Source organism: Camelus ferus, chromosome 17 (genome assembly GCF_009834535.1).
Source record: "Camelus ferus isolate YT-003-E chromosome 17, BCGSAC_Cfer_1.0, whole genome shotgun sequence".
NCBI lineage: Eukaryota > Metazoa > Chordata > Mammalia > Artiodactyla > Camelidae > Camelus > Camelus ferus.
The window spans coordinates 38,157,514-38,170,961 of NC_045712.1; the positions used below are offsets into that span (position 1 = coordinate 38,157,514).

Genomic DNA, 13,448 nt, shown 5'->3' on the forward strand with positions numbered 1-13,448 from the left:
GGGCACTTTACTTTACCTCTCTGTACCTGTTCCCTCACTTATAAAACAAAGACATTAATGAAATCAACTCTCATAGGGTTGTCGTGAGGATTAAATGAAGTTAATTCGTGTAAATCACCAAGAGTTTCTGGTACTTAGAAATGCTCAATAAACGTTCGTCCTTTCATGTTCCTCAAATTCCAGCTACAGTCCTAATGCAGTCTTGTTTGCATTGGCTTCCAGGACCTTTCCAGCTCTCAGGTAGTGCCCCTGCCTTCCTTTTACAAAAATTTAGATCTTGCTGACCCTCATTCAGGAACTGTTCGTGCATCAGGGCTCATCCTGACACATGTATTCCAGGGCTCAGGCAGGGGCAGTAGGGCACCTGATCCACTTCCAGGCATCCCTACCGATCTGCATGCTCAGGAAAATTACCATAATATCCTTAGTGTGCAGTTGTAGGCACTCAATAAACACTTAATAAATGAATGAGATGCAGTAGAGAAGTCACCTGCTCAAATTTCCAGATAGGCTATTTTCCCAAAATGGAATCCCTTTAGGAGGCTGAAAACGGGAGTGGAGATGACAAAGACTGAAACTATAACTAACCTTCTTCAGCTAAGAGGGGACTCTTTGTACAACTGTCAGCTGACATGCCACGGAACAATAATGTTGAGTTTGCCTTTCTTTTCACCAAGAGTCACATTTTCAGCATTTCTTTGGAATCAGATAGCAAGTTCTTCCTTCACAGCCCTAACATCCCACAGGCCAGAAAGCCCTGGCCTACTCATGTTTCCACTTTAAGGCTTCAACGACTCTCTAAATCAGCAGGCTCTGCTGGGTGGAAACTAACTCTGGAGTGGGGTACCCTAGGCAGAGCAGGTTACTAGAAAGAAAAATCTGGGGCTTAACTGCAGTTTGGGATGAGCTTTTTCAATGATAGGTGGAAAATGGATTGGAGGTAGGGACACCAAAAACATTCCACGAAAACTAAAATGATCCTAGTTCTGCTCTAGCATTAGCTGCAAGAGTGAAGCTGGAGCCACCTGGGGTCATGACTAGATTTCCACATTATGTAGGAAGAAAGATGGGGTCAAAATGCAAAACCAACTTATTTCTCACCCTCACTTACATGCAGTCAGGTCTGATTCCGAGGGCCAAAAATCTTGATCTAAAGTGAGCTCCTTCAACTCTCAGGAGGAGGGCATAACAGACACAAGTGAAGAGGCATCATGGAGCAGAGGTGCAACCAATGAAGAGAAATCTGAGGGAAAGTGAGGACACTGGAATTTCAGTTTCACCTGACACTTACTAGCTGTGTGAACTGTGTGACAAGTCCAACCACCTTTCAATTTTTCCTTTTGTTGTTTTGAGGGTCTCATGTGGCTTCATTCCATGTCCTTCTGAAGTCACAAATTAAGTTTCAGCACACTGAGTATAAGTGACACATTCCAGTTCTTTATCATTCCAGAGCCCAAGGAAAGCCATAAACTCAGAAAGTGCTTCTATGTTGGGGTTCCCAAGCTCACCTGCTCTCCTACAAGGCCAGCATCACTGCTCAGCTCCTGTCTGTCTGATTTCATGGATATTCCACTTGACAGCTGTGCTTCTACTGCTGCATGTATTTTCCTCTTCCTGTTGATCCTGACAACATATCTGAAAGCACTTTGTTAAACTCTGATGACACACTTAAATGCCTAATTTGTAACAAAACAAAAAAGATTTTTTTTTTTTTTGCTACCTATTACTCTATCTCATGAGATCCTGTTTGTATCAGAGTGGACTACATACTTGGTATCTTGGGAAAAAGTCCAGAATTCTTGCCTCTGGAGAACACTTTAAGACACATTCATGTATTCACCATACCTCCTTCCTGCTGGTAACTGTGGATCTAAGTCACAGCCTGTAGGTGGACATGGAGAAGTGTCTCACTCAATTTCAGTTGAGCCCAACAAATATGTATTGAGCACCTTCTCAGTGCCAGAGACTATGGATACAAAGATGAATAAATTTCACACGGCCCCTGCCTTGAGGGAGTTGACAGTCCAGCAAGAAGAGAAAGACTTGCAAAATAGCTATTACAGCCTATTATGATACATAAAATGATGACGGTACAAAATACAGAAATTTAAAAAAAAAAGTGAGGTCACAGGCTTTAAAGAGATATTGCCTGGGCACATTCAAAAGTGACAAATGTAAGCCTTTCAGGCAATCAGAAGCAGGGAAAGGGAACAGTATGTGCAAAGGTGCCAAAGTAGAGTCCAGTGGTGGTGCTGAATCATAGAAATTTGCACTATGGAGCAGAATGTGCCAGGCAGGGGATGTCTGCTGAGAATGGTGATGCAGGCATGGGCCAGATGAGGATGCCCGCTTGAGGCTAGAACTATTCTCAGAGAGGACAACAGAGTTGCCACAGTTGTCTTGCAAAGACCATCCAGAAGAAATGTGAAAGATGGCCTAGTGGGGCCAGACACTGTGAGACTGGTTAGGTAAGTAGAAAAATAGCCTAAAAAATAAACTGGGGAACTGGAGTAAAGCAGTAGTGGTGGAGATGGGCTCCAGATTTAGGAGAGAATGTCAACAGGATATAGTGGCTGACTGGATATGAGGGAAGACTGAGGAAGAGGGCAGTTCCTATATGGGGCCCAGTTGGAGTGACTAGGCACATGGTGAGCCAGCAACCAAGAGAAAATCAGGAGCAAATATTTGTAAGTGTGAGAATATGGGGTGAGGGTAGTGTAATAATGATGAGGTCCTTTTCTTCCTGTTTCCCCAAGAACTGAAAACGGTACCAGACTCTCTTAGTCTGAGGATTAAAAAATCTTGTTTCATCGATTCCGTTTTAGAAAATCCTTCTAACAAGGATTTAGGCATCTTTCACCCTTAGGTTTTCCCATTTCTTCCTCAAGAAAACTCCCCCTATCCTCTCTAATCTCCACTCAAGACTCCAAAGATAGGGGCATATTAATATTACTCTAAATACCTACTTATCAGGAAGGCCCTCAAGTTTTTGGTGGGCAAAGCTTGATTAAAATATATTTATTCAACAAATAAATATTTATTGAACATTTACTAGGTACCAGCAGTGACTTCCATAGTGTTTTTTTTTTCATTCAGAAAATAGAAATAAATTGACATTTGCTTTCAGCAGACTATATTTTCTTCTCATGAGCATAAAAAATAAAGTATTCATAGTTATTTTTGCCCATAGGATATTAATTTACTCAATTATTAGTTGCCCTATGGCAGGCTTTGAGAACATAATCTTTATAGCTGAAGAGGGAAAAAGTGTGTTATTTCTGCCACATTTCCATTACCCGGCAATTAATTGCTCGAACAAATGCTTGTAAGGGAAAAAATCAATACTGAGTTCCAAATAATCAACCATTCCAGAATTAACTTACTTCAGTGGTTTTTAATAGTCATATTTTAAAAACTATATAAGCTTCAGAGCAGAGAAGCTATTTCAAATACCAGTCAAAGGCTGCCCTTCCTCAATTTTCCAGAGCTGAATCCCTGGGTAGTCGTTAAGGACATGAGAATGAAGAAATAAAGGGAAACGTATCCTTTCTTTCTCTAAAAAGAATAAAATACCATCACAGTCATAGCAAAACGTGCTGTCCTCATCTTCAGGGATTTGAAAAAGAGGTAATTCTTTCCAAATTCATTCCATGAGAAGTGTTTCCTAAGCTACTCATAATCCACAGGGAAGGATAAGTACCCAGGAGTAAGAGAGTCTCAGTCAAAAGAGAAACATGAGATCTAATGAGTCTATGGTGACAGCCACTATTGCCAGGATTACACAAAACCTAGCCCTCCCTGCTACAGTGGTCAGCACTCTCTCAGGGACTGGCCCAGCAGCCCCCAAGCCCAGCCAACCTGGAAGGCTATTTTCCATGATCACTGATGTTTTCTCCTCTCTAACGGCTAACAAACTAAGGCCCACTTTGTTAATCCTAGTGGGCCCCTCTCCCCTGGTCCCTGTGCACTAATGGCCCAGCCAAATTTACAAGAGACAAGAGGACACCCTAGTGCATGACAGGGATGTGTGGGTGGCTTGCTCAGTCACATGCAGGCTTCCTGCTCTGAGGCCTCTCATCACTAGTGACCTAACACAGACCATTTCCCTTCTGGATAAGCCAACATTCCTCTGGGACAGCAGTTAGGTCCTCCTCTCTGTGACCTTCTGAGCAGATCTGACTTCCTTCCCACAAACTGACATCATTCAAGAGAAGGCTCTCTTGACCTTCCACTTCCTCCTTAGCCCCACATCACCTTCCTGTTTGAAAAGATCTGGAAAGATCTCCCTCACCCTAATAAAACCCTTCTTCAACAACATTTCTGTAGCAATTGGCTCAGTTCTGGCCACACATCCCCTTATTTGGTGAATGAATGAATAAGGATTCTTTGTTTTCACTTCTTTCTGTCCCCCTTCGTGGGACCACTTCCACAGAAGGGCAGCCTCCCCACAGGAGCATGCTCAGAGCTGCCTTGGGTATCCAAAGGCCGCTCAGCACAACCTCAGAACTGCTGCCACTTTGACACTGACAATTGGTGTTTGGAGAAGCACCTTAGCCTCCTGGCCAGTGAACACAGGTGACAGGTTGGAAAGGTGAGGCAGGGGTACAGTAAGGGAAACACAATGCTAACTTCACCAAGGGCACCTCAAGTATGAGAGTGCTGTGAGGAGAGAGGAGGGGCAAGGGGCAAGGGGCAAGGAGTTACCTGAAAAGCAGGACTTCCTACCCTGTATTCCCAGATGCCCGCCTGGAGTAGGCACCGCATTCTCCAAGCGCCCACCTCCATTCCTGGAAATACTCTTCCAAGTGCAGTATCCCAGAGTCCCTCATCATTCCCTCCAGGACTCTGCCTGTCCCCCTCCCCTCAGCCAGATTCCCAGTCACTCTCTTTAGAGAAACTGTCATAACCTAAATGCCAGGTTTATTCACCACCGTGAAGTTTCTGATGTCTGAAAAGGACTGAACTATGTCTGAAGAATTTTCCACATTCGATGCACTCATAGGGCTTCTCACCAGTGTGAATCCTGTAGTGCTCACTAAGGTGTGCGTACTTGCGGAAGGTCTTCTCACACTCGCTGCATTTGTACAGCTTCTCGCCAGTGTGAGTTCTGTGATGTTCAGTAAGAGATGTGTTGTGAGCAAAGGCTTTCCCACATTCTTTACATTTATAGGGCTTCTCTCCAGTATGAATTCTCATATGCTGAGTGAGACAGGTATTCTGATTAAAGCCCTTCCCACATTCGTTGCATTTATAGGGTTTTTCTCCGGTGTGACTTCTCTGATGCCGAATAAGGCAAATGCTCTGAATGAAGGCTTTACCACATTCACTGCATTTGTAGGGTCTTTCCCCAGTATGAATTCTCTGGTGCTTAGTGAGTGGGGTGCTCTGAGCAAAAGCTTTGCCACACTCCTTACATTTGTAGGGTTTTTCTCCAGTATGAATTCTCTGGTGTTTAATAAGGGATGGACTCTGACAAAAGGCTTTCCCACATTCCTTACATTTATAGGGTTTCTCTCCAGTATGAATTCTCTGATGCTGAGACAGGTTTGCCTTTGTATGGAAAGTTTTTCCACACTCTTCACATTTATAGGGTTTTTCCCCAGTGTGAATTCTCTGATGTTGGGTAAGATTTGAGTGTTTGCGAAAAGAAGAGCCACATTCGCTACATAAATAAGGTTTCTCACCAGTGTGAATTCTCTGATGATGGATGAGGTGCGTGTTCTGACTGAATGCCTTCCCGCATCTATTACATTTGTAAGGCTTCTCTCCAGTGTGAATTCTCTGGTGCTCGGTGAGATGGGAATGATTGCGGAAAGAACTCCCACATTCACTACATTTATATGGCTTCTCTCCAGTGTGGATTCTCTGGTGCTGAGTAAGAAATGATCGACATCGAAATGTTTTCCCACACTGCTCACATCCATACGGTTTCACTCCGGTGTGGATTCTTTGATGTCGAACAAGGAATGAGCTGCGACTAAAGGTTTTCCCACATTCCTCACAAGTGTAGGGTCTTGTGTGGGTTCTCTGGTGTTGGGTATAGGATGAGCTCTGAGTAAAAGTTTTTCCACATTCGCTACATTTCCAAGATGTTTTCTGTGTAGAGAGGACTGGACATTTAGTTTTGTCTGAAATCTCACTGGAGTGTATGCTGTCTGTGTCCCACTGATGGAGGTTCTCTTCTGTAGAAACCTTGAGATGTGTAACAAGGCTTGAGGTCAAAAGCAGGCTTCGCTCAAAATTATATTCTTGGCTAATTATTTCTGGAGGTGCTTCCTTGTGGATGAAAGTTATTCCTCCAAAACGTTCGTCTTGGAAAAGGCATGCTTCAGGAACCTCTCTGGTAGGGTTTTCCCTCATGCTCTTACATACATACTTTTCTTCAAATGTAGGATTCTGGCACTGATCCTTGTGGTATCTCTTTGCTGCTATCCCTGGCAAGTCAATTTCAGAGCCGTCCTGCTCCGGACCAGGCTTGTTCACCCAACCTGAAAGAAACCATCTGAGTGAATGTCTCTTGTGCAAGGCAGAGTGGAGGCCCCTGAAGTTTTAGGGACCTAACTTTGACAGGTCTCAGTAACAGCTGATGAGTAACAACCAATAAGAGTGAGAGGGGCAAGTAATTCCAAGGTGCAGGTGGTGGAGGAGATCTGCATCAGGGCAGGGGGCCACCATTAATGAGGAGCCCACACAGTGGGCGGCTGCAGACACCAAGGAAGAGAGACAATCAGAGACAAGGGAGCTAAAGGGAAAAAAACAGATAATAACTAAAATTAGGGCAAGACAGGAAACATGGATGGTTTGTATTCAGAGAGTGGATAATGGGAGAATGTGAAAGCACAAAATACTGGAAATGAGATCAAATGCCTATTGGGGGGAAAGCCGGCCCCAAGAGATGCTCACCCACACACACCCCTGACATCCTTAAAATAAAGGGTAATTTTCTCTCCTGAGCTTCAGTTTCTCTTGTAAGAGTTCTAAAGCCCTCCTATTTCTCCCATGGTCTATCCTTTGCTCACCTGGACAAATCTCTCTTCCAGTCTCTCTCTCTTCAGCTTCTTGCATATTCAACATCCACAAATCTTCTCTCTGCCTTGACTGTAAAAGACTTCAAGGTTGGAAAACTGGGAGCCCTGCTCATAGGGGGAAAAAGGTAGGGGAGGGGATATCACTGCCCCAGGAAACAGAAAACTGAGAAAGAGCTGTTGCCGAGGGACACCACCTAATAACTCACACAAAACCTGACAGGACAGGAGTGTGGCTGCATCACCAAGAGTCAGGGGTGGCTGCCAGCTTTCTAGGTGCACAGACTCCATTTGTCAGTTGTCCAAGAAGTGACAGCCAGACAGGCTGATATATTAGCAAACACTCAAGCACTTGATAAATAAATCAGAATGTTATTTATAACTATAAAGTAAATAGGAATATTCATGTCAATTAGTGTATCCTGTCTATTACATAATAATCTATATGAGAAGTCAATTAATATAGCTAAAAGTGCCCAGGGAAATGGCCTCAAAGCAAGGCTAATGCATTAAATCTGATTCACCCACCTCCACTATAGGTCAAGGAGCTGGGCAGTAGTTAGGGAACTCTCTCTATTTGATACAACCTAGAGATACACTGATTGTCTTTTCTTCTAGATGTCATAGCAATTAAAATTTTTTTCTTCAGGTATAGCTCAATATAACAGTGTAGCCTGCAGTTAAAAACCACTTTAATTGTGAAATAATTTTCAACTTACGAAGAGTTGCAAAAATAATACAAAGAGTTTCTGCTTGATTTTGGAAAGTCAAAAATCATACTGTTCATCCACCAGTTTCTCTTCATATACCCTGAAGTGAAAAGTAGAATTGGAAGCCTTATTTCAAGAAAAACGCAAGACAGAGAGATGGTTTACCATCAGCATAGGCTGTCTGCTGAAGTACATAATAAGGCTGGCCCTGTGGGCTTCTCATCAAGGCCTGTGCTTCTGTGTTAAGTTTTAAAAGTTTAAGAGGATCCTGTCTGGGATTTCCTGATCCTCTTCCATAGGAGGGACATAAAATGGACCCACTGCAGAATCCTACAGAAACTCCTGCAGTAGAGTGGGCTTTGGATATAATCAGAGCCAGACAGCAGAGAAAAAGTCAAACATGTCCCCACCCACCCACAGATCACATCACAGCTGGACAAAGACATTAAACCAGGAGTTACAAATACAGGAACTATAGAGGTAGAAATATGGGGTGCTATGGAATGTAGGGCTGAGGGGACCTAATCTAATCTGGGAAAGAAAACCTCCCTGAAGAAGAGACAAGTAAGAATTCAACAGATAAAGAGAGAAAAGAAGATACCAGAGAGATGAAATAGAATATACAAAAGGAATGGCACTCAGTACTCGGGAAGAATGAAAGAGATCTAGTAAGGCCAAAATATTAAGCACTAGAAATAAGACATGAAGCCTGAGGCAAGCTAAGGCCGGATCAGATATAATCCTGCAACACATTTTAAGTAATTTAACCTAAATAGAGCAGAAAGCCATAAAAAGGGATTGGAAAAGGTTTGAAAAAAGATGTGACGTGATTAGATTTGCTATTTAAAACAAACGAACACACATCCTTCCGCCCACGGTGCAGAGAAAAGTACGCACAAGGCAGGAAAGGTAGGAGGGAAGGTGAAGGCTGGAAGACCCCCAGGAGGCTGTGTCAGCAGACCAGTAAGGGGACAACCAACAGGACAGGATGAATACAGAGGGAGGCGTGAGGGAGAAGTTAATGATAATATGCTGGTTTGGGGCTTGAGTGATGACAGTGATATTGAGTGAGAGTGGGAACACTGGTTTGGGAAGCAAAAGGATACATTTAGTTTGAAATACGGAACAAAGGAGACAGGTGTGGGCTGAAAATGTACATTTATGACATTTACTTTTGTCATAAAGAAAGTAACTGAAATTCTGGGAGTAACAGATAAAATCATCAAAGGAGTGTAGCTAGGAAACCTCAACACTGAGTTTACACATTTATAAGGAAGTTTAACCTTGGCTTTTGATTTTAGAGATTCCTAATCCCCTGGGAGAAATAAGTAAAATAATTTAATGTGTGACAAAAACTGGCATTTCTTATCATTAAAAAGTTGATTATTCCAAATTACGTTAGGACTGTTGCTTAACTATCTGGAAAAAACACTTAGTGAGAGTCCTATCTCACACCACATACCAAAATAAACTGAGTAAAGGGTTAAAAATAAAAAATAAAGCCACAGAATAAAACAGATAAATGATTCATTTTAGGGTCATGGTAGATTTTTCTAAGCATTATGCAAAAAAGCACAAACTAACTACAAACAACAAAACTAGATAAATCTGGCCACTGAAAAGCAGTCATCTCTATATCAAAATACAAATAAAATTATGTTTTTTTAAATGGGGGGAGGTAATTAGGTTTGCTTGTTTATTTACCAGAGGTACTGGGAATTGAACCCAGGACCTCTTACACGCTAGGCATGCACCTTACCACTGAGCTACACCCTCCCCACTAAATAAAATTAAAAGGCAAACAATCTAGGAAAAGTACTTTTGACTTATACATCAAGGAGTTAATAGATAAAAAGATCTGATAGATAAAAGACTTCTTATTAATGAGTTAAAAAAAAAAGATGAACTTAGTGAAAAATGGGAACTACAATAAATACACCAAGAATTACAAAAGACCAACAAACACATCAAAACAAAGTTCCACCCCACTGGTAATCAAAGAAATGGGAAGTGAAAGAATGAAGAATCGATTTTTATATCAAGTTGGAAATTCTCTTTTTAATGCTAAAACTGGCAGAGGTGCATGGAAAGAGAGCTCATATGCCACTGGTGGTAATGGAAACTGGTACCATCTCAATAGAGATAATTTGGCAAAATATATTAGGTCTTAAAGTCATAGGCTGAGTTGTAGCTTGTAGGCACTGGATCTCAATCTGTACTATATATAACACCCAGCATGTAGCTCAGAGGATCCTCCAAGTCATTGGAATGTTGTAACAATGCCTATACTATTTAACCTAGTAATCCTACTGTTAGAATTTTCTGATAGAGAAGGAATTTCCCAGAGACAGAAAAAAACAAACTGAATTCTTTTGTCACCTGTAAAAAAAAAAAAAATCCCCTGACATGTTGTTGGAAAACACAATTTTTCTTTTGATGGACACTGAGGCTTAACAAATTAGCAAATTATGGCCAATGATGGTACTTCCACATGGTGAAAATTATACAGACAGCAGATAATTGAAAGTGAAAATATGTAACAATGTGGAAAAATCCTTATGCTATATGCAAGTGGAAAAAAACACAGGATATTAAAACTTAAAATACAATCATACATGAATGCTAAAATATGCATATAAATAAGATCAAGAAGGGAAATTGATTATGATCACATGAATTATGAATGATTTTCGTCTCTATTTACCAAATTTCCTCAATTATCTATATTTTGCCTTATTTTGAAAAAACTAACTTTGATTTCTCAGACTATCAAACCGTTATCCATGGTCATTTCTGCGAAATAAGATTACGGTAAACTTTTGTTTTAAGACCTTTCTTCTTGTAATGTTTGGAGGTTTTCCTGTAGAAATAAATAAATAACCCTGAAATCCAAGTGAAAAAATATTATCAGAGACTAGCACAGAGATTTCTGTACAAAGATCACATTGTTACCATAATTATAAAAAAAAAACTGGCAAATAAATATTTATGTCATATCAATATGATAGATTTTAAAACTGTTAAGAATCAAGTTTTCAAAGAATATTCATGAGAAAATACAATATGTTAAATAAAACAGGAGACTACAAAACACTGAAAAAATGTACACATATATAAAGGATTCAATAAACAGAAGTTATTCTTAATATACAGATATATACAAAAGACACACATAAAGGACAGAGGGAAACCCACCAAAACGTCAACACACTTATCTCTAGATCATTGAATGGGTTACTTTACTTTGTCCTTTATAGTCTTCTACATATTTCATTGTCCCTGCAATAAACATGAATTATTTTTATAGTCAGAAAAATAGTTACTTAAAAACAAGAGATCTCGCTAATTGGTTTAAACACACACACACACACACACACACATTTTTTAAAATGTCGTATCTAATGGATATGGTATTGGCCTCCCACTCAGAAGAAGATCGAAGTGGCAAAGTGGACTGGACTGGGAGTCAGGAAACTTTGCTCTGCCACAGCCCACATGAGTAGGCCTACGAGACAGGGTATTTGTCTGAAATAGGTGACAAATTAGATAATATCCATGAGTCCTTCCAGCTCCAACGTTCTATGAAACCCTTGACTAAATGAGTTAATTAGTTCACATAAAGCATTTATAAAGGTATCTGCCACATAGTAGGCAGTTAATAGGTGCTCAATAGGGGTTAGGCATTATTATGTTTGACACTAAAGCCTAAAGTCAAGGAAGGACAGGTTGGTGACCACCACGCTCCTCTAGACATGGATCATCTGAGCTGTCAGTTTGTCTATGTCAAAGCAAACCTGGCCTTTCTAGTTCGAAAACAGAAGTAGACAGTATGTAGACGAATAAGCTTGGTAGTGTTTAAAAAAAAACTTTTTTTTTTTTTTTTACAAAAATAGGTGGTAGCCCAAATTCAGCCCATGGTCATAGTTCGCTGACCTCCTGAATTCTTAAGTTGTACAGATGCTTCTACAAAAGCATAGTGTGTACTAATCTGTTAGTGATTTTAAGATGCTAAAAGGAACTATTTGAGTCCAGATTTGGCGGAAACTGGTATTATGGGAGGGAGATATAGATATGGATATAGATACAGATATAGATATAGATACAGATAGATATAGACATATCCATCCTCGTTTTGCTAAAACTAACAGGGAGCTGGCTTCCTCCTCATCCCTTGTAAGGTTTCTTCCTGCTGCCACTTCCCTACATTTCAAGAATTAGATTCAAGGGAAGCCACGTGGGGTTTTTTAAAAGAATTTGAAACCACAATTCCTTCCAATAAGAGAAACACCTAAATGTACTCTTCTCTGAAGCCCTTCTTGACTTGCCTGTTGGCCCCAAGTAATGTACTCACCCAGGCTGCAGCAGCACACCTTTGGCAGCCTTGGGTCACTTAGCAAGAACGTGTCCTTGGATAAATCATCTGTTCTCTCCCTACTTCAATTTCCTCACTAAAAACTACAGACAATACTTTCTTGTGAAGGTTAAATAAATTAGCACAACTGCTTCAAACAGTGCCTGGTACGTGTTAAGTGCCAAATAAATGGGGTTTAAAATATTACCACAGAAATCTGCTCACGTATTTTATCTTCCAGCACTACCCTGGAAATGTCCTCCCACTTGGCGGGCTCCGACGTCACTCACTCTGTAGCCCCGCCCCTAAGTTGCGTACTGTTCGGCCTGTAATGGATAGTAACTTCTTGTCATTAGACATCAACGTTTGCATAGTGCTATCACGTACATGCCGTCAACTGAGCTTTGTAGAGAAAAGAAGGCAGTGACAGTTCAACTTTATAGATCAAGAAACCGCCTCTGATCAAGAGACCTGGGGAATTGTAACCCAAGTCTCGAGACTCCCTAGCTACTGCGCTTTACACTATTTGCCTTCTCCTAGTAAATCGGTCCCTTTAAAAATTTAAGCTGCAGGACTGGTTACGGGGGAAGCAACTGGTATCCAAACCGAAAACTCTGGCCCCCAGGATTTCCTTTCCGAACACGGGTCCTAGCTGTTGATCACTTATCCATCACTCATTCACTCATTCATTCATTCACTCATTCACTCATTCACTCCACCATTGCCTTAAGCGTATCCTCTGTGCCAGACCCTGGTGAGTGAAGTGTTGAAGCTGCAAGCCTGTCCTGTCCGGCCGGGGTAGCCAGGAGTTCAGGGTGGCACGCGCAGGTAGCTATCCGGGGAGAAAGAGGCCCGGGCAGGCTTCCTTCATAAGCCTGTGCCCGCCGCCCCAGCCGAGATGCTGCCGGAGCCGTAGCTTTCCCCTCCCTGGGGCCCCGCCTGCTCACCGTGAGGTCCGGGGGTTCCCCGCGGGGCGGCAACCACGGTCCCACCGGTACATGGGAACCCAGGCTCAGTCCCCCGGGCCGGAAGAGCAGTGGCGCAGCCGGTAGTGCGTCACTAGCGGCGCCGCGGCTTCCGTCTCGCGCAGCCCTCAGCTGCCTCTCTAGGATCGGGAGGAGCATCTCGATGGGGGTCCCAAAGAAGATGACGCGCGCCTGGTTTCGCTCCACGCCCAGAGGCGTTCATGATACCCCATGAAAGACCGCCTTGGGCCTGAACACAGTGACCACCTCATGCCTCGGGAAAACTGTAGATGGGGGAGTTACAGTTGGAAAGAGTGCTGAGTAGGAGTCAGAATGGGCCATCTTAGCAAGGGACTAGTATATTCCATCAGCTGAAAATAGCTCCTGATTAAGAACC

The 13,448-nt window shown here is 42.1% G+C and overlaps 1 protein-coding gene across 2 annotated transcripts; it reads right to left on the reverse strand.

Moving 5' to 3' along the window:
- Positions 1–3,079: 3,079 nt before the first annotated feature.
- ZNF502 (zinc finger protein 502) lies at positions 3,080–13,128 on the reverse strand. 2 transcript variants are annotated; one of them, XM_032459043.1, is made up of 3 exons: positions 13,034–13,126; positions 7,020–7,133; positions 3,080–6,488 (listed from the first exon to the last, which is right to left on the reverse strand). In XM_032459043.1, the coding sequence occupies exons 2-3, from the start codon at positions 7,072–7,074 to the stop codon at positions 4,921–4,923; spliced, it is 1,623 nt and encodes a 540-aa protein (XP_032314934.1). In that variant the 5' UTR covers positions 7,075–7,133; positions 13,034–13,126; the 3' UTR covers positions 3,080–4,920. The 2 variants fall into 2 exon arrangements, with proteins under 2 accessions (XP_032314934.1, XP_032314935.1); XM_032459044.1 differs by lacking the exon at positions 7,020–7,133 and having other exon boundaries at positions 4,891–6,488; positions 13,034–13,128.
- Between the last annotated feature and the right edge of the window lie 320 nt (positions 13,129–13,448).